At 44.0% G+C, this 27,924-nt stretch overlaps 1 protein-coding gene across 4 annotated transcripts; it reads right to left on the bottom strand.

Annotated features, from left to right (window-relative positions):
* Positions 1-144: 144 nt before the first annotated feature.
* Positions 145-27,924, bottom strand: ARFGAP1 (ADP ribosylation factor GTPase activating protein 1). 4 transcript variants are annotated; one of them, XM_056844583.1, is made up of 13 exons: positions 27,864-27,924; positions 26,412-26,521; positions 25,365-25,536; positions 23,533-23,633; positions 22,014-22,103; positions 17,544-17,640; positions 11,293-11,349; positions 10,585-10,617; positions 7,973-8,002; positions 5,368-5,424; positions 3,708-3,767; positions 1,519-1,595; positions 145-505 (listed from the first exon to the last, which is right to left on the bottom strand). In XM_056844583.1, exons 1-13 carry the CDS (start codon positions 27,921-27,923, stop codon positions 145-147), a joined length of 1,305 nt encoding a protein of 434 aa, XP_056700561.1. In that variant the 5' UTR covers position 27,924. The 4 variants fall into 4 exon arrangements, with proteins under 4 accessions (XP_056700561.1, XP_056700562.1, XP_056700563.1 ...); XM_056844584.1 differs by lacking the exon at positions 7,973-8,002; XM_056844585.1 differs by lacking the exons at positions 5,368-5,424; positions 7,973-8,002.

Raw genomic sequence — 27,924 nt, 5'->3', positions numbered from 1 at the left:
AACAGGAGTGGAAAGAGAATGGAACAGTTAAAGCATGAGGTTTAGCAGGCCCAAAACGACAAGGATGTTAACCCTGCTAGATCAGGAACCCTTCCATTCAAGGTATGACTTCTTTCCAAAGTCACACCAGACGGGGACAGAGTCCTACCAGTGCTGGTTGTCCCACCCTTCTTCAGCTGCCGAAGAAGATTCTTTTGTTGCCTTCTTAGGGGTCTTTTTGGCTTTGCCCTCCCCTCCTGCGTTCTCCCAACTGGTCTCCCAGTTTTCCCAGCTGTCACTGTTACTGTTCTTGTTATTGGAGACTGTCCCAGACCCCCAGACATCCCAACTATCGGAACTCTTCTTCTCGGTAGAATTGTCCACGTACGTCCAGCTGTCGCTGCTTGGGGACTTGTGAGTCTTGGGTGGGTCCGAGTTCCCAAAGGTCTCCCAAAAGCTTTGATCTACTGCATGGTTCTGGTAGCCTTCGCCGCCACTGTTCTGGTAGCTGTCTCCCTCGGGTGGCCTTTTGAGGAGGCAAATAAAAAAAAAGAACCATCACTCATTTTGTTTGCTTTGGACAGAAGTAACACATCTCAAGTTGTCCTTAAAACCTTCCATCTCGATGTTCGGCTGTGGTGTACAGCCTCTTTGGAAGAGATCGCATTGGGGCAAGGGGATGGGCTGAGACAGAGAGGCTCCACAATGGAGGTCCAACTGCTGGCCACAATAAGGGATAACATTGCACAGTTGCTCAACAGAACATTTTCTCTATTGCCTTTTACACTGAGCACTGGGGTGGAGAGTTTATATTGGAGTATTATGGATGGCCCAGGCTAGCCTGGTCTCATCAAATCTCAGAAGCTAAGCAGGATCAGCCCTGGTTAGTAGTAGTAGGATGGGAGACAACCAAGGAAGACTGGGGTTGCTATGAAGAAGTAGTCAATAGCAAACCACCTCTGCTCGTCTTTTCCCTTGAAAACCCTACAGGCTGCCATAAATCGCCAGCAACTTGACTACAAAAAAAATAAACAAACAAACATGGGGAATCTTGGTTTATGGGGTAGCCATATGCCTTTAGGAAGGGAAGGGGGGTAATCCTTCCATATATGAGGAATTGGATTCACTGGAAAAATCGGCAGTGGGGTGGGGACTCTATACCTGGGCTTTCCACTTAGCTTTAATGGTTAGGATGAGAATAGTATGAGGTCAAGGTGATGAAATCCTAATATGAAGTTCTAGCTTATGCCGATTTTATTTACGTTTGCTTTTACAGCACTGCTATCGGCCCTGCTTTGGAAAAGCAGAATATAAAACTTTATTGTGAGAGTACAATTCTGTTAAAAAAGGTATGTTCTCAAATCACTTGAATCAACAATTCCACTGAACTGGTCACCAACTGCTCTGACCAGGTACACTGCCGAACAAGAATGGTATGCAGGACTCAGCAACTCAAGTAGCATACATGTATCACATACACTCACAGGCCATCCCCACAAACAGTCCCCCCATTGCAACAACAAAAAAAACCTTAAGTACCTTTCAGAAGGCTCATCAGATTTTCCAGAAAAAAAAGTGGTAACATCTCGCCAGCCCTTAGTACTTACTCCCTGGACCTGTGAAAGTCGGGAAGAGGAAGGGAAATCAGAAGAAAAGGTGTGAGAAAAGACCATCGTGGGGGAAAAGCAGAAACCCAACAGAACATGCACAGCCACCTAACGAACAAGTTTGAGGGAGTAAGCACTTTTCAGGGATTGATTTGAAGGCAAAAAAGATGCAGTCTTCCGTGTGGAAGGTGTACAATGCAGTTTTGCATACTCTACATGCGTTCTTTTTGCCAAAATCCATTTGTGCGTTAGCAGTCAGGACCGACCTGGAGGCATTCCATGCTAAGCCAGCCTTTCCAAGGACTCACATTGTAATCCATCTGCTTATCTGCGTTTTCCCCAGTACAATTTCTTGCGTGCATGCACGTACGGACCAAAGCTGCCCCTGAAGGTTAGAGAACCCCCTCTGAAGTGGCATACTTTGTGATGCAAGCAGGTGCAGTCGAAAAGAAGAAATTGGGGGCTCCCCTGAGCCCAGGCAGAAACAGTGTAAGCCTAGACATGGGCTTATCTGCATCCAGGCCTATGATTAGAGAAACCCTCAAACATGCCTTTTTCGTCCATGTCAGAAAGTACAGGAAGAATTAAGCGCAGCTCTACAAACCGGGAGACACATGGCCAGCAGCATGCCAGATGCTGAGCAAAGCTTTAAAACAGAGGTGCCAAACATAAGGCCCAAGGGCCAGATCCGGCCCCTTGAAAGCTCTTATCCAGCCTGCGAGGCAGGCCTCCACCCCACAGGTCCCGATCTGGGCTGGGGAGGCATGGCCCGGCCCAAGTGACATTTATGTCATATCCGGCCCTCGTAACAATCGAGTTCGACGCCCTTGCTTTAAAAGGTCTTTGCCTTACAATTCAGCCCTCACCGCTGTCACAAGAGAGAAGATTAAGATGATGGTTGTTGCTATCCTAATATTAGAATTAGCGGAAATGGCCAAACTGACTGCTTTGATCAGAGAAAATAACTTATCTAAGTTTGTGGAAAATTGGAAACCATTGGAAACCATTGATGGACTTTTTGCATAATACGGAAAAGAACTAATTGATGATTTGTGGGTTTGAAGAGTAGAAGAATAACAATGTAGGTATGATAGAGAAAAGTTTGATCTTTTAGTTGTAAGAATTTAAAAATAATTTTTATACGTAGCTAGAGAACAAATTGTAATTTCTTAGATAAATAGATTTCTTAGATTAGATTTATATTCGATACAAACAAAAACTGAAGTTTTTTTGTCTGTGTTTTTTTTTCATTTTTCCCTTTTTTATTTTGTCTATTGTAATTTTGTTAACAATAAATTTAATAAAATGATTAATAAAAAAAGAAGATGGCCGTTGCTATATGACATGAAGAGACTGAATTTAACAGGCACATGGGAAAGAAAGACAGCAAGTACCATCAATGAATCTTTATTAAACACGCTTCTCTTAAAATATTTACTCCACAGCAACTGAAAAATGAAAGCACCCGACAGAAAGGAACACTGGAAATTCAGAGGCAGCAAAAACACTTACCAGTTTGACCGGGCAGTGGCAGCAAGAACAGGGGAGGAGATCGAGAAGGCACATATTAAAAATGCTGAGAAGGGCCGATATCCCACTTAAGCCGTTTCCATTTTCCTTTGCCAGCTTTTATGACCAATAATTTGGCTCACCGGCTGAGGTGTTCCACAATGCTTTAGAGAAGCCTTTAGTACGATGCTATCAAAAGAGCTTCTCTTCCTCCCACTACTTTAGGTGGACAACTTCGAGATACCCTGTAAGGCTATTTTACCCCATTTTAGACATCCCTTCATCAGACACAAACAGCCACGGGTTTTAGACAAAGGCCCAGTTCGCACATTACCCTAGCCCGTGACAGCTTACTCAGACATGGCGTTAAGTACCACACGACCACAGGAGGGGCGTCACCAAACGTACTTGCCATGCGAGCCAGATGCTATCAAGTTTGCTCCAAAGAGGCTTCACGATTTCAAAAGTAAAGTGTGAGGTGGGCTTGTAGAGTAGAAGAGGCTGCTGTTTGCTGATGCTGTTAACGCCACGTGGGAAGCGGCTCCATGTGACAAAGGAATATGGAGAATGGCTTAATAAATGGCCTCCTAGCAGCTAGGTTGGCCACCATACCTTGGAAGCCAAGTGTGAGACTCCCTGGGTCATATCCTCCATGATTTTCCCTTCCTTCACCTACGCGAAGCAAGATGTCCATAGTTAGGAACATAACAAAATCGTGTCGATAGCTTATGATAGGACAGCCTGCGAGGGAAAAGTAGTTACACCACAGGTACACCCACATCCTACTGAAGATAGAATACTGTGGTTGTTAAAAGACTGACCTGTCTCCAGAAATGGCTGAGATTTAACAAACCTTCTCTAAGGAATACAAGGCCATTGAATCAACATACTATCTGAGAAATGAGATACCATGCTCTTAGTGGCTACATATAAAGAGGGATTAACCAGAAGAGGCAACTTTTTAAAGAGAGCCAGATTTTAAAAAAACAAACCCGACCTGACTCAGAATAGCACATGAAGGTCATCCCCTTTTCTACGAAGGCTGAAAACCTTACAGCATTTATTTAATTCAGAAGTGCACAAGCAACTCAGTAGAAACATTAGGCCTCCTACTTGCATAACTAAAAGAATAATTATTTGACACATAATTTAGCAAAGTGTTTTCCCTAGAGGGCATATTGCCATTGAACACAGGGGCTGAAACAGCCAGTTTACTTGTGGAAACACAGATAGGGGACTGCTTATTTATCTATATAAATTATAATTTATATATGTATTATTTAATTCTCTTTATATAAATAAATAAAAATAGGGGACTGCTTGCTTCAAAGCAATCCATATCAAAATGTTCTGTCATGTCAGCTCACCCAAGCCGCCTTTCTTTCCATTCAAAGGGAAGGTTCTGACGCACGGACATTTATAGACGAGAAATCCCTCTTGCGCTTTCTAAGGTATTAGACACCCAAGGGGGCTGTACCATATTTTTGCACTGGCTCTTAAATCGCTCCCTTCACCTACATTAACCAACTTATTGTACACTCCGTGGTTGTAATATTAGGACTGGTAAAAGGTTGACATTTTGTTCACTTTTCCAAGTAACAGGGTAGTGATCCAGGATCAACCCGGAGGGGGGAAAAAAGGGATCTTTCAAGGCTTTTGAAGAGATACTTAGATTTATAAGGATCAGCCACAGACTCATCATGTGGCTTACCGATGTCACATCTCCAAGCCTTGCCCTCTATGCTCATAAGGGAATTTCCTGAGAATGCCTTTGGGCTTTGTACATTTTCCTCCCCCTTTTAATTATGTCTATTAAACTAGCTACCTATTGACCAGGACTTCAGGTACAGCCTAGAAATGTGACTGGGAGAAGAGCCTGAGACAAGTGGATGGATCTCATCGAAATTCCATGCATGGAAGAACAACTTTCCCACCTCCCACAGCAGTCTAAAATGTTCCCCTGAAATGGTGCTCCTGGGGGGATAGGGCAAGATGAGAAGGAAAGGTCTCACCTCTTGCACATGTGGATATTTTCTAAACTACACTGACTACAACGGGGAAGGGAAGAAATGCATTTCGCACAGATTTCAACCAGCTAGTCTAATGTCTGGGTGCGGATCTCTTGGGGTACAATGCCAGAACACAGCGTTCGCACACCCGTTGGAAGTTGCTGTTTTTTGAATACCATATTGGTGAGGAACTACACTGGCAATGCTCATCTCGGTTAAGCGTATTAAAAAATCCATAATAATGTACACGTTTCCAAAGTTACCTTTTCCTGTGCAGGTTTGAGAACATTTTCATTTAAAGTCTGACCTAACTCTGAAGCCTAGTTAAAAAGCAAAACAAAAACAAAACAAAAAACAAAAAAAGGTCAGTTATACTTTTTTCCCCCTTTACAGGATACATCTAACATGTATTGCCACAGAAAGTAGCCAGAAGGCTTTGGGGGAGGTGGGAGACGAGGCACAGCAGGACAGGAAAGCCCCGAGAAAGCTTTTTGCCTCGGACAAGCGACAGAGTGAGCTTGAAGCACGAGAAGATGCAAGGTGACGAAGGAAAAAAAAGACATTGAGATACAAGGCAACGGGGCCGTTCAGTAACCTTGAACTGGCCCTTCCAGCAAATTGGCAACAACCTGGAAGGAAGGATTCTTGCTAAATGACAGATTACTTGAGCAGCACGGTTACATGGCCATGTAAGGACTTCTACCCATAAGGCTGGGCCGTTTTCATGCAAGTACACTCAAGTGAGATGATCAAGCACATCACAGGACCCAAACCATAAAAGTGGAAACTTCCCCTCACTGGAGTGGCGCAGGAGATCAACGCGCCAAAACGATTTGGCGATGGCCGTCACGCTCACAGCCAGCCCATTGTGATTTTTAACTGGAGGGAAGGTGCTTTGCTCTGAGTTCACAGCATATGCTTCTAGTGCATAGCGAGCAACACCAGAGTCGCTTTCGCATCGAAGAGCAGTTTTACAGCTTTTACGGTTCATGCTGTCTGCCGAGATGCGCAAGCACACTCGGAGAACGATGGAAATGCAGTCTAGGAAGAGACGCGAAAGGGGCTTCTGTGCCAGAGTCAAGAGTCGCAGGGTTGCGAAAAATGAAGCGTCATACAATTAATTTGACAGAGCAAACTTAAGCGCTAGAAATCATCTTGTGATTTAGACTCCCATCTCTCAGGCCAGTAAGAATTGCAGCAACTAGGGTCATGACCTTAGGAGGCACAAATTTGCACCAAGTTATTTATTTATTTTTAAACAGGGGACTGTTTAGAGATATGAATGGAAGAAAGATGAGGCTTCCCCTTTTGAAAAGTCTCTTGCTGGAACCGTTTTGCTCTGTGGGCTTCCTTCTGAGATGCACAGGCGCCTGGCCTGTGACACAACAAGGTTCAGCCCAAGACTTATGCACTTTTGGGATATGGTCTGGTATGGATATCACTTCAACCTCTATTCAACCGTAGAAACATACTTTTTAAGCATTTCTCCTAAACTTTTTTCCTGATCTTTTCTTTGTGTCCAGTATTTTCGGCATATTGTCCTTTATTACTCTCAGGAGTTCTGGTATCTGGATGGGTTGAATAATGTGAGATAGTTTGCAGGAAGAAAAGACAAACTGAGTAATTTGCTCTCTGCCTCGTTGTGGTGAGCTGTCCAAAAATTTTTAAACATAACTTCTGTTTCTAAAGGTCACAGAGATAGGGCAAAAAAAAAAAAAAAAAGTGTGAGATATTTTGCAGCTTCCAGACTAAATTTCCTGCTAACAAAAGGGACTTCTGTCAGCAGAACGAACAGAAGTCCTGCCTCCTCTCATCTGCTATACCCTATCAACCTCCATGAAATGACACTCCTGGGGGATAGGGGACCCTAATAACAGCACGAGAAGCACACTGGGAAGAAGAAGGATTCTATGCAACTTTACCAATAAAGCAAAATCACAGCTTTATTAGGGGAAGTACCTGCATAATTTATGGAACATGTCACCCCAAATAGAACTAGATTCAAGTCCAGTAGAATCTTAGAGAGCAACCAGATTTTCAGGGTATAAGCTTTCAAGAATCAACGCTCCCTTTGTCAGACACAAATGAAGGGAGCTTTGATGGCTAGATGGCCATCTGTCAACAATGCTGATTCTATGACCTTAGGCAGATCATGAGAGGGAGGGCATCTTGGCCATCTTTTGGGCATGGAGTAGGGGTCACTGAGGGTGTGGGGGGGAGGTAGTTGTGAATTTCCTGCATTGTGCAGGGGGTTGGACTAGATGACCCTTCCAACTCTATGATTCTCGAAAGCTTATATCCCAAAAATCTGGTTGGTCTCGAAGGTGTTACTGGACTTGAGTCTAGCTGTTCTACTGCAGACCAACCAGGCTACCCTCTGAAACCAAACAAAATAAGTTATGCAACTTCCTGATTATGGAGCTTTGATTTCCAGCAGATACTTACCACTGTGCAAAAAAGCAGGGCGCTAGAATTTGGCTGATCTGCGATTCGTTATTGCAGACCTTCCTCCCATTAGCCCAGGCTTGTATGAAACATTTCTTACTGGCCCCGATTTTAAACGCGTCCCTAATGTCGCTCTGGGTCATCCGCATTCCTGAGGCCTGCACTACCCCATGGCCGATGGAGTCCTTGACATTAACACTTATAACAAAATAGCACGAGGCTGGAATAGACATCGATAGTGCAGCCTATTTCGAGTAAGCTGAAGGAGACACTACAGAAAGATGCAGACGACACCGTTCAACGAAAATGACTCCATTCAAAAAAATAAGTTTTAAAAAAAGGAAACAGCTGGCAGTGAAGACGTACAAATTCAGCACAGTGATAAAAGCACCCATGCATGAGAATGGGGGGGGGGGGGTTTACCGGCTCCGCCTGCTGTTTGTGGCCCCAAAACTTTACACCAGGTAGCACAAGAGAAGAGAGCAAAGGGAGGTAGAAGAAGCAGCTTTTTAGCAAAAGATCGGAAGCACTTTTCTAGACAAGTAAACACATCTGTCACCCCAGAATCAGTGCCTGACTGACAAGTGAGACGCCGAGCCCCATTTAACAGGCTGGACTGAATCGCCCCATTAAAAACAATACCTATTACAATCATGGCCAAAAGTTAAGATGGTTAATATGCATGAAATAAGAAGAATTGGGTTTTATAGGCTGACTTTCTCTACCACTTAAGGAAGAATAAAACAGGCTTAAATCACTTTCCCTTCCCCTCCCCACAACAGACACTCTGTGAGGAAGGTGGGGCTGAGAGAGATGTGACTAGCCTAAGGTCACCCAGCTGGCTTCATGTGGAGGAGTGGGGAAACAAGTCCAGTTCACCAGATTAGCCTCCACCGCTCATGTGGAGGAGTGGGGAATCAAACCCGGTTCTCCAGATCAGAGTGCACCACTCCAAACCACAACACCATGCTGTGGCAATAACTCCCATGGCTCATTGGGGAAATTGGCCGTCATGTAACGGCGCCCCAGACTGAGAAGGGAACCGCTCTGAGCCTTTTTAAAAACTCGATTCTCAGGCATGTCCAATCCAGCATGCCTGAGAATAGCTTTTTAAAGAACTGCTGGGAGCTCCAGCCTGATTGGGACTAGAGGATATGATGGACAGAAAAACGTGCAGAGGGCACCAGATTTTTTTATTAAAGGGATGGAGATGAAAGACCAGGACAGCCAAAAAATCAAATAAATCAAATCAAAAATAGCTATCCTGATAAGATGACTTGTCAATAGAATTGGCTCACTAATATCAGTGTAGGGCTCAGAGATCAGATAAGCTTGTAGGTGGGGATATGACATTCCACCAGGCTTTAAATGAGGAACCCCAGCTTCTGAAACAAGGCTTGTAGGAGGTGATATGATATTCCACCAGCAACCATTACAACGCAGCCAATAATAACTATTCCTGTTGGTCACTAGCAACTGCATGACCTCCAAGTTAAGCAGGTCTCACAGAAGCCTGGATCTGAAATCCGCACATCCAGCTCCTTCGTACAAACGAACCCCTTATACTCAAAAAGCAAAATGGGAACTGCTTTGGGGGGGTCCCCCATTGTCAAGAGAGGCTCATGCTAGCCTGTGGCCCCCTCAACTCAGGACTGCCGCTTAGTTCATAACTAGCAGGTGCCCCCATAAAAGATGCCCTTGGCATGAAACACATGGATGCCATACACGAGGCTACTGCATACTGTGCAATCAGAGAGGCGCTGAAGCCGCCACAATCACAAGATTTGCAGGGGCAGCATGAAGAGTCCCCCATTTCAGGCTCATGGTACTACCATGTGAGCTTCTCTCAGCTGGGAGCTCAGTGGTAGACGCATGTTCCTGTAATGACCTACGCCCACAATGTATGTGCCCAGAAAACAATTCAGGGTTGGGGACTGTTGCTTAATATAAGCATGGAGAAGAAATATTTTGTTGTGGGCACGTTTGTTTCACCCAGAGGCAGCTGTAGTCCATTCCTGTATCACAGTGGCAGCAGGCTACTGTTATTTCCTTGATAGATATGATGATGATTTAATGAATCATCTTGGGGGTCAGTAAGCAACTTTCCTCCAGGACAGACTGGCCAGGGATCCTAGAGGATTTTTGTTGCCATTTTCTGGGCAAGGAGCAGGGGTCACTGGCGTGTGTGGAGGAGGTAGTTGTTAATTTCTTGCAGGGGGTTGGACTAGATGACCCTGGTGGTCCCTTCAAACTCTATGATTCTAATTACTCTGAGCCACTCCTTGAGGGAATTCAACACTCCTGGGACAAAATGCAAAATATACATTTGCTTCAAAATAGGATGCTGCGTTAACTGAAGTAACTGTTCCAATGAATGTTTTTTCGTACTTTTCTCAGTTCAAACTGGCAAATAAGTGTTCGGGAAACAGATGTTGTTGCTAGGTTGTACAATCTACAGAGACTTTAAAAAGCTCTGCCAGTTGTCTAATGCCAAGTACGAAGCCAACAGAATTATGAGTGGATTCTTAGAACGATGTTATAGATATAATGTAGCGTGGAAGCCAATCACTAACTGGACAGCCAGCGGGATCACTCTGTCACCCAGTATGCTTAAGAACATACTGTAAGTAGAGCCATGCCAAGTGAGACCAAAGGCCAATCAAGTCCAGCATTCTGTTCCCACAGCAGCCAGCCAGCTGCCTCCAGGAAGCCAACAGGATGACTGTAACAGCATCCTCCTGTCCGTGCTCCCCAGCAACTGATTTAAAGAGGCATACTGCCTCTGGTATTGGAGGGAGTAGACGTCCAGGTATATTTCAAAATATACCTCACCTGCTTCCTGCTGGGAGTACATGAAAGTTTGATCGTAATAACCATGAGACTGAACTGTAGTATGCAGTTTCTCCAAAAGAACCTGGAGTGTGCAAATATTCCAAAAGAATGCATACTGGGGGGGGGGGGGGCGGGGGGGGGTGAAACGCAGTGCAGAATTTTAGCCAAGGGTTGAACATGACACAACGGCATGCAATAATCACCTTTTGGCTTGCTTGAGATCCAAATTTGGTAGCCTGTCAACAGGGAAAAAAAACATGTTTTTTTCTTTCAACCTTGCATTTTCTCTGTGGCAGTTAAAGGCACACACATGGCAGCTACTAACATCTGCAGGTTGGAGTATGTTGTACATAACTCCTGCCTTCGCTGGCTAATTTAACAACTATAGAGCCCGCTAACATCAGAACCAGGTTTTGTGCATCGCAACCTTTACCAATCAAAAAAGTCAGGCTGATAAGACTACATTTTTTAATGTTACACTGTGCTAAGCACTGCGATCATTATCTGTGACGAAAACATTGCTTTTATCTGAAGACAACATTTTCATAATGGTTTTCATAATGGGTTCCATGGAACCCCCGAGATATTTCAGAGATGTTTTAGTGAGACAATTAATAATGGTGAATCGGTTTTCCTAAACATGTCTGGTTCACCAGAACCAATCCTCCCCTGGCATGCACCGCTGCAGCAGAGATGTGTTCTCGGGTGCACCGTCAGTTCATGTGGACTGGGTGCAATTCCCAAGAGGCCTCTACGAACCAAGGGTACACCAGGGAACAATGTGGCAATCCATGTCGACAGCCAAGTTAATATAAAAAGGTTTCCCTGAAGCTAAGAAAATCTGAAAGCCGCCACTGTCCGATGTTTCAAGACAACTGCAATATTCAGACACAGATAAGAGTTTTACTTACACCCTCTTTAGCTGCCGAAGCAATCTTGCTTGCTCCAGATGTAAAATTGCTCCATCCCTGAAAGAAAAGGCAATGATTAAGCCTGCAATATTCTTGCTCAGATGAAGAAGAAGAAAAAGAAGAGTTGGTTTTTATATGCCGACTTTCTCTACTAACTTAAGGGAGAATCAATCGGGCTTACAATCACCTTCCCTTCCCCTCCCCACAACAGACACCCTGTGAGGTAGGTGGGGCTGAGAGAGCTCAAAGAGAGCTGTGACTAGCCCAAGGTCACCCAGCTGGCTTAATGTGAAGGAGTGGCGAAACCAACCCGGTTCACCAGATTAGAGTCCACCAGTCATGTGGAGGAGTGGGGAATCAAATCCGGTTCTCCAGATTAGAGTCCACCTCTCAAACCACTGCTCTTAACCGCTACACCATGCTGGAATATCTGTTTCTTTAAACAACAAAAGACGGGAGAAAGCTAGCTCTCGATATACACAACTTTGAAATAGTTTTGTTGGTTTTAAAGCTCACCGTACGAATTTGCAAATGGCGGTGCAGATCTAAGGCTCAGTGCCAGAGCGTCTACTTGGCACACAAAAGACCCCGGGCTCGATCCTGGGCATCTCCAGATAAAAGGATCTGGCAGAAAGACCCTTGGGAGCTACTGCCCATCTTAGTAGGCAACACCGACCTCCACGGACCAGTGCCCTGATTCAGTATATACAAGGGGGAATAAAGGTACTAAAAATATCAAATCTGCAAAAGCCCACAGTAGTACCCATTATCAAAAATTACAATTAATCCACCAGTAAGTTTATATCTTTTATATCATTCATAAGTTTATATATTTCAATTAAACATACAGGTTGCCAATTCACCAGGTAAAGCACATAATAAGCATGTGCTTAATAGAAGTTAACCAAATTCAAGTTGTAGGTAAGTCAAACAAATTAAAATAATAATATTTCTAAATACAATCAGATTGTAGTTCCACCGGTAATGCATACTCTTATTTAGGTTACCAAATTACTATTGGATTCATTGCAATTTTTGATAAGAGGTACTACTCTGGGCTTTTGCTGATTCAGTATAAAGCACCATATGTTCAATAAATACAGCCACTGAAGATGCACAGTGTGGGAACCACACAAATAACCACAAGGAAATACAGGAGGTAGGGTGGAAGAAAAGGAAAAGTTAATAAGAGCTTCTTTAACCTTCACAGGGCTTAAATGTTACTTTCAGGCCCTCAGTTCTTCTTCTTCCCTCCCCCAAAAATATGTTTTTACTGATGATGCACACCATAGTCCTGTTCCTTATATGTCTAAAGGAAACAGCTGCTTGGCCTTTGTTTCGCCATTTGAAACATATAATAGGAACATGGAATATGAGAAGTAGGAATCAAGGTAAGCTGGAAACCATAAAACGAGAAGAAAATGAATAAAACTGTCAGGAAGAAAGTTGGTTCCTTTGAAATGTGGTGTTGGAGAAGAGTTTTACAGATACTGTGGACCACCAAAAAGACAAACCAGTGGGTTTTAGATCATATCAAGCCTGAACTCACCCTAGAAGCTAAAATGACTGAACTGAGGCTATTGTACTTTGGTCATTTTATGAGAAGACAAGTCACTGGAAAAGACAATCATGCTAGGAAAAGTTGGAAGGCAGCAGGAAAAGAACCCAACATGAGATGGATTGACTTTATAAAAGAAGCCACAACCCTCAATCTGCAAGGTCTAAGCAAAGTTGTTAATGACAAGACGTTTCGGCAAACATTAATTCATAGGGTTATCCACTTTCCGATCACACCCAGGCTCAGCTTTGAAAGGTGATCAGAAATCTCAGTTGGTGCAAAATGCAGCAATTAGGGAAGTTGGCTGGATCACAATCTGGCACAGGGAGGGTGCTTGTCCAGTGCTTTATCGATATCAGCGGCCTTCCAGCTTGTTTTGGGTCCCAATTCAAGGTGCTGATTTTACCCTTGGAAGTTCTTCAGCTTGAGTCCAAAGCCCCTGAAGGACTGCCTCCGCCTGTATGATCCTGTCCAAGACCCGAGATGTACAAATGGTGCCCTTTTACCGGAGCCCCGATTATCTAATGTTTATCTAATCTCCCTCTCTCATAATACCAGAACACGAAGTCCTCTGCTGAAGCTGGAGGGTAAGAGATTCAAAACAGATAAAAGGAAGTATTTCTTCACAAAATGCATAGTTAAATTGTGGAACTCCCTGCCCCACGATGTGGTGATGGCTGCCAACTTGGAAAGCATTAAGAGGGGCATGGACGTGTTCAATAGAGGATAGGGCTATTCATGGCTACTAGTCAAAATGGATACAAGTCATGATGCATACCTATTCTCTCCAGCATCAGAGGAGCATGCCTATTATATTAAGTGCTGTGGAACACAGGCAGGACAATGCTGCTGCAGCCGTCTTGTTTGGGGGCTTCCTAGAGGCACCTGGTTGAACAGACTGCTGGACTTGATGGGCCTGGGTCTGATCCAGCAGGGCCTTTATGTTCTTATGTAATGTTGAGATTGAAAAAAGCCCTGCCATGCACACCCAACCAAACAACTGTCCACTGAAATGCTGTTTGCCCCTTTCACTATTGCCTCCCACCAACAAATTAAAAAACACATCTGTCTTTGAGGATTTTTTAAAGCTGTTTTTTTATCCTGTGCACTGGTTGATTTCCCCTCCTTCTGTAATGTAAGCACGTTTTAGGTTGATTGCGTTTTCTTTTTTTAGAAGCATAAGCTGCCTTGAGTGTTCTTGAAAGAGCAAGAAAAATTCTGAATGAGCAACATCTGGTAGTACCAACAAAGACATGGATAACTTCTTGAAAATTTAGGGAACTGCCTACCAAACGCTGAGAAGCCACAGTCACTGACGAAGGCTTTCATAAGGACTAGCGTCTTGCCTGCATTTGGCTATAGCTGGCACAGTAACCAGTGTTGGCTAAAGGTGTTTTGCATGCTGTGGTGGAACGGGCCTGCTTAGATTCTCAGGCCCTATTCCACTCCTGCCCTCTCCCAGGGATACCCCACCTCTCCTGGAAGGGGTTGCCTTTTTCTCCTTTCGGGTAACCGGTGCCACCATCTGACCGTTGTAGGACTTGCCCACTGCGGTGGGGGTAAGGATCCCCCCCAGCACCCCTCTCAAACCCTGAGGCCTTGCCTCGGTGTCTCCCGCTTGCCCCACTTCTGGGCACCATGGAAACAAGATACTGACTGGGGTCGCCACTGCTTGCCAACAGCCAGCCTTCCTCCCTCCTAGCCCCCCCCATTTTCCAATAGCCTGCTCCAAGCTGGTGGAGGACTATGTGGTACAGAGAACTATGGTCAGCATTCAAAGTTTAAAAGTATTTATTAAAAGTAAAATATTTCCAGGGATACTTCTAGCACAGCACCAGACTGAGCAAGGGATTCAAAACAACTGGGAGAAACGCAGTTCCTCTGTCCCTCTCTCTATACATGCCCTATCAGATGTTGGAACACAGGACAGGCTCTTAAGCTTAGGGTCCTTTACTTCTCTATCTAGATTCCATTACCTGGAAGGTTTCATCAGTGCCTGGGGCCAGCGCCTTGTCCAAAATGGCTGCCTCCTCCAGGCCTCAGATGAGCTCTGTCTTCCCGGAGTGTCCCAGCCAAAAGAGGGCCTCTCTCCTCCCTCTTAGCAGTTTTAATCCTTTTCTGTCTCCACCCAATGACTAGGCCAACCTGAGTCAAAGAAGTTTTTCCGGGAATCTCCAGAAACGTTCTTTCTGGAGCCCCTTCTAGCATTTTAAAACCTCCAAGTCCCATTTCTTCACACATGCCAAAAAAAAGATGCTAGCCTTAGGGGAAGGGCCGTAGCTCAGTGGTAGAGCATCTGCTTGGCATGCAGAAGGTCCCAGGTATAATCCCTGGCATCTCCAATTAAAGGGACTAGGCAAACAGGTGATGTGAAAGACCTCTGACTGTGACACTGGACAGCTGCTGCCAGTCTGAGCAGACAATACTGACTTTGATGGACCAAGGGTCTGACTCAGTATAAGGCAGCTTCATGTGTCCATGCGTCTGAAGGACAGATCTAACACCACCCCGGGCTGAAATACCCACTCCTTCAGGGGGAGCACAATCTCCATCAAGAAGAGCTATATAATCTGGCCCATCACTGCCTCCAAAGGCTTGTCCGAGACAGCCGCTCACTTGCCCAGTTATGCTGACAAGGAGAGTGACCAGGCTGTCATTGGCATACTGATGGCACTTCCCTCCGAATCTCCAGACAGCTCTGTGGGGCACAGCCTCCCCACTCACCTACAGGAGTTTTGGCCAGAGTGTACGGTTGCATGAACCTCTGGAGGGAGTTGCTGCAGAACAGAGAAACAATCCCTCAACACCCCCAGTATAAGTTATCACAAATCAACATGAGCAACTAAGAATCCTACAGGCACGCACCTAATTGATTCCGTGAACGTAGGCACAGCATGAGAGGTAAAGCAGGAAGGGTTGCATCAGTGTTTGACTCTCGTGGCCCCTTCTTACATGCTCGGGGTAATGCCAACTGCTACTTTGGGGTCAGGAAGGAATTTTCCTCCAAGCCTGATTGGCCAGGGATCCTGGAGGTTTTTTGCCTTCCTTGGGGCATAGAGCAGGGTTCACTGAGGGAGTGGGGGGAGGGAAGGTAGTTGTGAATTTCCTGTGCTATGCAGGGACTAGGAAACGCTTTGAGGTCCCTTCCAGTTCTATGTTTCTGTGTTTCTAATATTTAGAAACACCAACAACACGGGGGCGGGGGGAGAGAGATAAGGCAAAGACTTGCACAGAAAAACATAATACAACCCTCTCAATCAGCACAAACAGGATTGTGGTTACATAGCATCATGCTGCAAGAAAGCATGTCAGGGAGGGGCTGTGGCTCAGTGGTACAGCATCTGCTTGACATGTGGAAGGTCCCAGGTTCAATCCCCGGCATCTCCAGTTAAAGGGACTAGGCAAGTAGGTGATGGGAAAGACCTCTGACTGAGACCCTGGAGAGGCGCTGCCAGTCTGAGTAGACAATACTGACTTTGATGGACCAAGGGTCTGATTCAGCATAAGGCAGCTTCATGCGTTCTACTGTCCACAGATCCTAAGGAAAAGGAACGTATTGTTTCTCCCTTAAAGCTGCTTAAATGGTAATGCCTCATTACAGATGTTCATCGTCAAGTTCCAGAGGGGCAGCAGTATCTGTCTGTGGCGGCAAAAGTAGGTGGGAAATCAAGTGGTGCCTTAAAAGCAAACCAGTTTCTATTCCATCATGAGCTTCCATGAAGTATGGAGAAATAAAAGGGCCACACTGATCAAAGGAGATAACAAAATAAGGCCAAGGCCAATGGTGAAAAAATAAAGTAAAAATATCTTTAATAACTCTGTTTAATTTTGGGGATTTTAACTGAGTCATAAAATATATTTTTACTTTATTTTGCACCATTGGCATTGGCCTTATTTTTTATCTTCCATGAACTACAACACATGCCAGTAGAGGGTCCTTGCGACAAAGCCACACACATGTATGTGTGTTAAATGCCATCAAGTCGCTTCTGACGCATGGCAACCCTATGAATCAATGTCCTCCAAAACATCCTATCGTTAACAGCCTTGCTCAGCACTTGCAAACTGAGGGCCGTAGCTTCCTTTATAGAGTCAATCCATCTCATGTTGGGTCTTCCTCTTTTCCTAGCATGGTTGTCTTTTCCAGTGACTCTTGTTTTCTCATAATGTGAGCAAAGTACAATAGCCTCAGTTTAATCATTTTAGCTTCTACGGACAGTTCAGGCTTGATTTGATCTAGAACCCACTTATTTGTTTTTTGGGTTTTTTTTAATTTGCGTAATTACATTTGGCAACAATTTTTCACTGCCTTATGTAATGTGTCTCGAAACCCCTATGATGAGACACATTACATAAGGCAAATGTTGCGAACCAGGAAAGTAATTACGCAAATTCAAATGTAAATCAAGTACCACGGAGGCCTCTCACAATAGCAGTTATTGGTGATGAGGCAGTCTGCCTGGTTTTGCTTAAGCAGATTAACACCTGTAATGGCTGAGAAATCCCACTGCGAAGTTCTCCCCTTTCCAACACTGAGCACTTGGTCAGACTAATACTCTACTGAATCCTCTACTCCAATTTTCAACTAGTATTTCAGGCATCAAGTGATACCAGGATCCCTGCCTAGGTCACGTTAGGAAGATTCTGTATCTACTGATAACAGAAGGATATGGTCTGGAAAGTACTTGCTTACTGAATACAGCGAAGACATGGCGTTATTGAGAAAGTCATCTTCCTTTTTCGGAGGCGTTACTGTGTTCCCAAACCCCACATAGCGATTCTCTTGGCCACTGTAACAAGACATGAGGGGGGAAATGAGCTAGAGACTTGTAGATCAAAAGACACTTCCATTTACACACGTACTATTAAGCTCTACAATAAAACCATAGCATGCGGCATCTCAATTTTTTTTAAAAGGGGGGGCAGAGGAATCACCCCACCTTTAACCAGGGGAACAGTAAACCTAGCTTAAGCTGGAGTTTGACAAAACCCAGGTCACCAGGCCACCTATTTGTGGCGCTAGCCTAATCTCGTCAGATCTCAGAAGCTAAGCAGGGTCGGCCCTGGCGAGTATTTGGATGGAAGACCTCCAAGGAATACCAGGGTCGTGACGCGGAGGCAGGCAATGGCAAACCACCTCCCAACATCTCTTGTCTTCAAAACCCTATGGGGTCACCATAAGTCAGATGTCACTTGATGGCAAAAAAAAAAAGTATTTTCAGCACTGATTTTATTGTAGTAGTAATTCTCCATGGAAGTACAAAGAGGGGGTTCCAATCAGTTTTTCCTTTGGTGAGAGGGAGGAACTGGGTCCGTTTTGACCACCAAAAAGCCACATGAAACATGGACTGTAATGAGGAGGGGATTTGGCCATGATTGAGCAGAGAAGCTGGCCGGATCCAAACTAAAAGCTTATTTATCATTTCACATCAGAGCGCTTTGTTATATGACATACAAATGATGTGTCGGCTTGTTCATGTGTAAACTTAACTTTACCCCATGGTGGTGTAAATTAATTTGTTAACCAGTTACTTTCTATACTGGTTCCAATAGGCAATTAAACAGAGATTTTTATGGCAATAATGGAATTATGAGAAATTAGGGGGAAGCTGGGCTACAGTTAGAGGTTAGCTTTTCATTATGATGACAACCACTGGGGTAAGTCCTATATTTATCATAGAATCATAGAGTTGGAAGGGACCACCAGGGCCATCAAGTCCAACCCCCTGCACAATGCAGGAAATTCACAACTACCTCCCCCCTCCACAACCCTAGTGGCCAGAAGATGGCCAAGATGCCCTCCCTCTCATCATCTGCCTAAGGTCACAGAATCAGCATTGCTGACAGATGGCCATCTAGCCTCTTCTTAAAAACCTCCAGGGAAGGAGAGCTTACCACCTCCCAAGGAAGCCTGTTCCACTGAGGGACCGCTCTAACTATTAGAAAATACTTCCTAATGTCTAGACGGAAACTCTTTTGATTTAATTTCAACCTGTTGGTTCTGGTCCGACCTTCTTGAGCAACAGAAAACAACTCGGCACCCTCCTCTATATGACAGCCCTTCAAGTACTTGAACATGGTTATCATATCCCCTCTCAGTCTTCTCTTCAGGCTAAACAAACCCAGCTCCTTCAACCTTTCTTCATAGGACTTGGTCTCTAGACCCCTCACCATCTTTCTTTCCCTTCTCTGGACACATTCCAGCTTGTCTACATCTTTTTTAAATTGTGGTGACCAAAACTGAACACAGCACTCTAGTTGAGGTCTAACCAGAGCAGAGTAAAGCGATACCATCACTTCGCGTGATCTGGACACTATACTTCTGTTGATGCAGCCCAAGACTGCATTTGCCTTTTTAGCTACCGCATCACACTGCTGACTCATGTTCAGTGTTTGGTCTACTAAGACCCCAAGATCCTTTTCACACACACTACTGCTCAAGCAAGTCTCCCCCATCCTATAATTATGCATTTGATTTTTCCTACCTAAATGCAGAACTTTACATTTGTCTTTGTTGAAGTGCATTTTATTAGTTCTAGCCCATTTCTCCAGCCTGTCAAAATCAACCTGCATCTTGGCTCTGTCTTCTACCGTATTTGCTACCCCTCCCAATTTAGTATCATCTGCAAATTTAATAAGCATCCCCTCTATTCTTTCATCCAAATCATTTATAAAGATGTTGAACAACACAGGGCCCAGCAGATCCCTGAGGAACTCCACTAGTCACTTCTCTCCAACTGGACAAGGAACCATTAACTAGAACTCGTTGGGTACGAACTGTCAACCAGTTGCAGATCCATCTAACAATAATAGAATCTAACCCACATTTTCCCAATTTGTCAACTAGAATACTATGTGGAAACTTATCAAAAGCCTTACTGAAATCTAGATAAACTATGTCTACAGCATTCCCCTGATCCAGCAAGGTAGTAACTTTCTCAAAAAAGGAGATAAGATTAGTCTGACATGACTTATTCTTGAGAAACCCATGCTGGCTCTTAGCGATCTGATCCATCCTTTCTAAATGCTCAACGACAGACTGTTCGATGATTTGTTCGAACACTTTTCCTGGTATAGAAGTCAAGCTGATGGGTCAGTAGTTACGCAGATCCTCCTTTTTCCCCTTGAAGATGGGGACATTTGCCCGCCTCCAATCTTCTGGCACCTCACCTGTTTGCCAAGACTTTTCAAAAATAATGGACAGAGGTTCAGAAATTACATCTGCAAGTTCTTTGAGTACCCTTGGGTGCAATTCATCTGGCCCAGAGGATTTTGTTTCATTTAAAGAAACCAGGTGTTTGTGCATTACCCCAATGCCAATTCTAGGCTCCAAATCCCTTCCCTCATCACATGTTCTGTTTATGCCATGTTGAGCGCCACTTCCCTCACGAGAAAAAATTGAGGAAAAGTAGGAATTGAGGAGTTCTGCCCTCTCTTCATCTCCTGTTAAAATTTCACTTTCCGGTCCACGCAATGGGCTTATCTTGTCCTTGTTCTTACTCTTACTCTGTACATAGGAAAAGAACCCTTTTTTGTTGCGTTTAGCATCTCTCACTAGCCTAAGTTCATACTGAGCTTTAGCTTTCCTAACACTCTCCCTACAAGCATTAGTTATTTGCTTATATTCCTCTTTGGTTATATGGCCCTCCTTCCACTTCCTCAATGAGTCTTTTTTATTTCTCAACTCTTTAAAAAGCTGTTTATGGAGCCACCCTGGCCTCTTTAGGCTCCTCTTATTTTTCCTTCTCATAGGAAAGGTTTGGGATAGCGCCTTCAGTATTTTATTTTTAAGAAATGCCCACCCTTCTTGAACTCCCTTCTCCTTAAGTATTTCTGACCATGGGATTCTACCTAGCATAAGTTTAAGTTTGTTAAAATTTGCTCTTTTGAAGTCCAACCTACATGTCTGACTACGTACAGGTTTTCCTCTCCCCAAGATTGTAAATTCCAAGAGTACATGGTCACTACTACCCAGGGTGCCTACTACTTTAACCTTATCTACCAGTTCTTCCCTGTTGGTGAGAATTAAGTCTAAGATAGCAGACCCCCTTGTTTCCCTGTCCACCTTCTGGAATAGGAAGTTGTCAGCAAGACAAGTCAGGAATTTATTGGATCTTGCATTTTTAACAGCATTGGACTTCCAACAGATATCCGTGTAATTAAAATCTCCCATGACCACCATGTCCTGTCTCTTTGAGAACTTTGTGATCTGGTCTAGGAGCGTCCCATCCAAATCCTCTGACTGGTTTGGTCGATAGCAGACCCCCAAGGGAATATCACGATTATTTCTTATTCCTTTTATGTTTACCCATAGAGTCTCGACTGCACTACCATGCTCAGATTAATTTACTTCTTCACAAGTGTACACATCTTTGACATACAGCGCTACTCCTCCCCCCTTCATTATCAATCTATCCCTTTTAAACAAGTTGTACCCTTCAATCTTAATATTCCAATCATGAGTGACATCCCACCAATAGTATCGATATACTATAACACTTCTGTTATAGCTTTAATAACATTACAAAAATGGCAAAGATGTTAGGATTAGGTTTTGTAGTAGCCATAATCAGAAAAAAAGTCATCATAATATGAAACTCTGAAAGCTGAAAAATGAGTCTGGCTCCTAAATTTCTGGACTGGCTTGTACAGTAGAATCCCCGTGGTGCAGAGTAGTCAAACTCTGCTAATGGCCTGAGCTTGATCCCAACAGGAGTCGGTTTCAGGTAGCCGGCTCAAGGTTGACTCAGCCTTCCACCCTTCTGAGGTTGGTAAAATGAGTACCCGGCTTGCTGGGGGTAAAGTGTAGACAACTGGGGAAGGCAATGGCAATCCACCCCGTAAACACAGTCTGCCTAGTAAATGACGTGATGTGAAGTCACCCCATGGGTCAGTAATGAACTGGTGCTTGCACGGGGACTACCTTTACCTTTTTACTGTACAGCCAAAGAAAATTAGTCAAGGCCTGGTCAAAGGCAAGAATGCTTATAAGCAATTCACACTTTTATGTGGCATATGCCATAAACTGTGAGTGAAGGTGAGTTATGCAGTTACAGCAATCTTATATTCCCCAGTGTATGGCAACAGAGCGTGTGAGGCGCTTGCCATTGGCAACCAACTGTGCAAATCCTTGTGTCTAAATGAGCTGTGATTTTTTTTTTACCCTTGGTAAGAGCCAATATCATCGTTCAACCAGTCTTCAAAGGCTTTGTCAGAAGAGGCACCAGCGTTCTGGGGTTGTCCAGCAGAACTTCTGCAACACAGAATTAAGAACCACATTGGAATAAACTGTAAGGAAAAAAACCACGAAAGCCCAGGTAAGCCCCTCCTGTGTGTCCTTCTAAAAGCCCTGGGCAATTGCACTGACCACAGGGAAGATCCCTCAATACAAAGGTGCTAAAACCTTGTTTCTAGAGGCATCTATTTTGTTGCCAGGAAGATGAGACCAGGCAGCCCCTGAATTTGGCAATTCCAGCACACCTTCAGTGACTGGTGAACAATCAGGGTTTTTATATTCAAGAAGCTAGCGGCAACTGTGGTTCAAGAGTTCGTACTTGGCCAAACTTAGCAAGCCAGTGAGCGTGAATAATCTCTCTCGACAGTTAACAACAAATGAACAATTTGTTTCAGATACAATCCACATTTCCCATTAAAACATGTCACAAGCTTTCAAAAAAGAAACCAATAAAATACACACAATCTGCTACTAGCTGAACCCTTTATACAGGTTTTGTAACACAGCACCTCAGACCTTATAAACAGAGCAGAGATTTAACACGCTGTGAAACAACAGGTCAGGAAATACATAGAAACAGCAGTAGCGTTTTAAAAAACTCAAAGTAATACCTAGGGTTTTTTTAAAAAATCACCGCCTGGGCCTGGCACCTCAACTTTAACAAGGTGGTGCAGGGAGGAAATTCCTAATTTGAGACAGGAATACAGAGATGGCCAACTCTTTGGTGGCCAAGACACCTTGGAAGGTGGTGAAACACAAACAGGGTTCCTCTCAGCAGATGGGCAAGACTGTATGAAAGTCAGCTGCCTTCAAATACCTTTAAAGCCCTAAATGGTCTGCGATAAGGGGAAGAACCAGCCCTTTCAACTGTGCCTAAAAATGAATTGGCAACCAGTGTGGTTTAAGACTTGCAAGGAACAAGGAGATAACATGCGGGTGAGGATGGGGTTGATCTTGCAAAATCTATCATCACGCTTCAAGACACACAGATTCACACATCGGTTTGTAGACACAACATCACAACCAGACTTCAAGGGGGGGGGAACTCAAATGCAAACTACTAGAAGATAACAGATATGGGTCAGAATGACTAAAATCTGATGAAGAAAATCCCGACAGGAAGTTAAATATGACAGGGGGTTGCTCCCATGATAAAGAATGCCCATAAAGAGCTGCTAGGAAAAGAGAAGTAGAAAAATTAAATACATGATGTCATCTGAGCTTCCTTGACTGCTGCTTGCAAGGGCAGCTAAAGTCTTGAGAGCAATAAGATCATACCAAGTATCTGATGCTACTAACATCAGGGGAGAGGAGGAGGAGAACACAGTGGCTGCAATTTTCGGCAGCAGCCACGCGTGTCCTGTGATGTCTGCCCCCTGCTATCAAATAACCACCTTCTGAAGAAAATAAAACAGACCATTATGGTACAAGACAAATTAATTCCTACCGGTGAGCTGAGGACAAAGCAACTTTGGGCTGAGGCGGAGTCCAGTCTCTGGCAGAAGAGGTTTCAATTGACCATTCTTTACCCTCAGCCAATGTAGCCACCTAGAAAGAAAAAACAGATGCCAAGAGAGTAAAACTACAGTATTACATTTGGAGCCTAAACCTATTTACTACTGCACCAGAAAGGAGAACAGAATTACACAGAAGACTTCTAATGCCTGTACAAGAGGCTATTTTAACCCCTTGCCCCTGGAGCTGGGACAGAAACTCTTCACAAAGAGTGTCTGAGAGCATGGAACAGAGGCAAGGAGGCAGGTGGTCAGCAACAGGTACCCCAAGGATGTTTTCCTACAGCGTGTTTTAATTTATGAAGTTCACTACAAGAGGTTGTGATGGACTTTTCGCAAGGATCAGACAAATTCATGGAGGCTAACTCTAGAAGCGTAGAATCATAGAGTTGGAAGGGGCCATACAGGCCATCTAGTACAACCCCCCTTGCTCAATGCAGGACCAGCCTAGAGCATCCCTGCCCAGTGTTCGTCCAGCTGCTGCTTGAAGAGTGCCAGTGAGGGGAAGCTCAACACCTCCCTAGGCAGTCAATTCCACTGATGAACTACTTTTTCTATAAAAAAATATATATATTAAGCCATCGGAACTTCATGCAGAAGCCGTGTACTTCTGAACACCAGATGCTGGGGAGCGCCTACAGGAGAAAGCTACTGCCTTCATGCACCACTTCCCAGAAACATGTGGCTGAGACTCTTGGGGACATGGTACTTTCCTAATATAGACCTTCACTCCGCTGTGGTTCTTTATTCGCTTATGAGCCTAGCCACAGAAACCATTTGAATTTTCCCAGTACGGCACTGCCTGAACGAGCCAAAGCTGGCAAGAATTTCAAGGTTAGGGTAAGTCTGGCAAGTACAGTTCAGTCTGACAACATTAAAATGTTGTCTGAAATGCTCCGATGTAGATCTCCATTCCACAAATGTGGCACATGAATCATGTGGCCAATTTTTTTTATCTAAGCAAGCAATGAGACTTCATATTACAATCATGAAACAGCCTTAGAAAAGAAAAAGGGCTATGTTTTGCCTATGTATTTAAAACTAAATACAAAAATATCTATAACATAAGAGCCCTGCTGGATAAGACCAGTGGTCAATTTAGTCTAGCGTTCCAACCAATAACCAACCAACAGTGACCAACCAATTCCTCTGGAGGGCCAACAACAGGGCATAGAGACCGAGGCCTTCATAAGAACATCAGAAGATGTTGGATCAGACTAGTGGTCCATCTAGTCCAGCATCCTGTCTCACAGTGGCCAACCAGTTCCTCCAACATAAGAAGAGTCCTGACTGATCAGCGCAGTGGTCCATCTAGTCCAACATCCTGTCTCACACAGTGACCAACCAGTTCCTCTGGAGGGCCAACAACAGGGTTCAGAGCCCATGGTCTTCCCATGATGTCATCTCCTAGCATTGGCATTCAGAGTTTGATTGCCTCTGAAAATGGAGGTTCCCTTTAGTCACCACGGCTAGTAGCCACTGATAGACTCCATGTATCTGTCTAATCCTCTTTTAAAGCTTTCTATGTCTACGGACATCACTACATCCTCTGGCAGTGAATTCCACACAGGGTAATTTCCCTATTCTAATCTCACCCCTTCTTATGTCTCCGATGTTACAGGAATATAGCCAGAAACCCTTTTCTTTGTATACCAAGATCTTCATCACCCAGAGGTGCAAGAAGCATCAATGTCTATAGACCAGTTTTAGGTCTTGAAATTACCAGGTGCCAGGGAAGTTGAAATGATTGCTTAAACAGAATTACCTTATCTCTGAAGAGCGCAGCGGCTTTGCTGTTGTATTTCTCCTGCAGTGACCAGCAAGGATCATAATCTTCTTGAGACTCTAAGAATTCCCGGAATTTGCTATTCCCGCCAGCCTTCATTTTCTCCAGTTCAATGTCCTTCCATTTGTCCATTGTAACAGAGCGCACAAAACTGAGAACCAAATATAGAGTCAGTGACCTTCCGTTATTTTATTAGCTCATAATGTCTTATAATTCTCTCTTTATAATCTCTTATGGAATCTGTTTGACAGATGCACCAAACGTAAGTACAAGGAGATGTCACGGGGAAAAAGTCAACATGGTACAAAAATTATTTGAATTTTTCCACTCTTTAACGTATATGGGTTGGATGCCACGGATTTGCCCTTCTAACGGCAGTGGTTTCCTTTGGCTTAAGAAGCCTTCTGCTGATCCAAGAGGAGTTTGCCTCAGTGGAAGGCTCTTTGCTGTAGATGAAAACCCCACCATTCATGGAACAGATCAGTGGGACCCAACCCTATGAGTGCCCTTAAAAACACCGAACTGAAGAGCTGTTGTTGTTTTTAAAATAGCCAGCATGGTGTAGCAGTTAGGAGTAGTGGACTCTAATCTGGAGAACCAGGTTTGATTCCCCACTCCTCCACATGAGCAGCAGACCTTGGGTAGTCACAGTTCTCTCAGCCTCACCTAACTCACAAGGTGTGTGGAGAGGAAGGGAAGGAAATTGGTAGAGAAAGTCAGCATATAAAAACCAACTCTTCTTCTAACTCAAAACCCAAATAAGTGGATGATGTTCTTAAATGTTAAAAAAAAAAAGTTTAAAAATTCCAGATACTTTCTAGAACTACAGCAGTTATGGTTTCTTCCATAGGTGTCTACTAAAATTCTCTATTAACTCCCATTTACGGAGTTAACCATGAAACTCATCACTTAGCTGAGTGCCAGATTACTTTAAAAATACATAGCCAGAGTTCTCAAGCTATGTACAAGTGACCAATAACAAATCAATGTACATTAGTTCATCACCACCACCTATCAGTGACTAACCTGAGATGAACACCCAAGCCTCTGTGTTTTCCTGAGCATTCCAGGCAGATCCAAATTCCGTATGTCACACTCACCCACTGAGGGTTAAAAGCGCCACACTCAAAACAAACCTGCAACCAGAGAGGGAAGAAAACAGTTCTGCTCAGCTTTCAGCAACCAGTACCACTGAACGTCATAGTACTGCTCCAACAATGATATCAAAATGGAGAAACGTTTTAGAACCATCTATTAAATTCATCTGAAGAAAACGTCATTAGAGGCTTAAGGCAGGGACAAGCAAAGAGCATTTAAATTTTGTTCTGTTCAGGATGTAAAGCAAAACCTGTTATTTTCATGTATGTACACTGGGGCATCAAGCACAATAACGTCTAAAAGCGCTACATTTGTATGAATTTCTCCTTTATAGGCTCAGGTTGCTATTAGAGCTACACCCAAGAAATGCAAATAACTTAAAAGTACTGCAGGGAAAGACACAGGGCAGGAAAGCCTGAGATGTATCTGTCAGACAGTAACCAGGACTCTACAGGGTCAAATACTGCTCTCCTGTCCATGCCACAGAGGAATATGCAAAGCGCATATGGTCCCAGGCTAGTGCAATCTCATCAGATCTCAGAAACTAAACAGGGTCGGCCCTGGTTAGCGCTTGGATAGGAGACCATCAAGGAAGTCAAGGGTTGGTACAAAGAAGCAGGCAATGGCAAACCACCTCTGAGCGTCTCTTGTTACAAAACCCCCAGCGGGATTGCCGTAAGTCGTCTGCAACTTTTGACAGCACTTTCCACCACAAGTAGTGATCACATGCAAGATATTTTTTTGTTCCTCAGATTAGTTACAAGAGGAAATGAGGCACATTCATCAGTCAAAGCTGCTCTTTCTGCTAAACGCCAGCCCAATTTTGTCTAGAAATGCGGAGTGCATTTCAGCGCAACGTAACTAAAAAAGGATGACACGCAGAACTTGCAACAAACTCTAAACCGCTCATCTGCACAGTAACCTTGAAAAGCCATCCTGCAAGCATCCTGGTGAGGAAATGTTCCATTAGACTGTACATTTTAGAATAGTTTTTGGAATCACCCACTGATGGTATTGTTCCTTCAATCTGAACATCATACCAGTTGCACAAATGACTGCTTGCAAAGCAGATTCCAGAAGTTACTAAGGGATAAAATATTATAGTGATGTGCCAGTTGCCCAAAATATAATGCAGATGCAGATGTTCCGGTGATTCTATTCTATGCAAGAAAAACAACACTCTGTCTTGATCACTGTATTAAGCTTTGTGGTGATGACAGGTCTAGAGAAAGAGTGCATGCTACAGATCTGTACAGTAACCTTTTCCCAGCTATGCTAACACAACAAGCACATAAAGCCAGCTCTCTAATTACAGCCGAACATGACTCACTGCTGTTTAATCATCTGCCTCTAAGAAGATACACCAAACTGCTCACTTACATTATTCTCTTCTTGCACTCGCACTTCTTTAAGGACCTTCCTTGTTCTTGGACTTGCCATG

The sequence above is a fragment of the Euleptes europaea genome, chromosome 2, assembly GCF_029931775.1.
Source record: "Euleptes europaea isolate rEulEur1 chromosome 2, rEulEur1.hap1, whole genome shotgun sequence".
Taxonomy (NCBI): domain Eukaryota; kingdom Metazoa; phylum Chordata; class Lepidosauria; order Squamata; family Sphaerodactylidae; genus Euleptes; species Euleptes europaea.
Note: the sequence above shows the minus strand (reverse complement) of the source record. Positions and strands in the feature narration are given on the sequence as shown.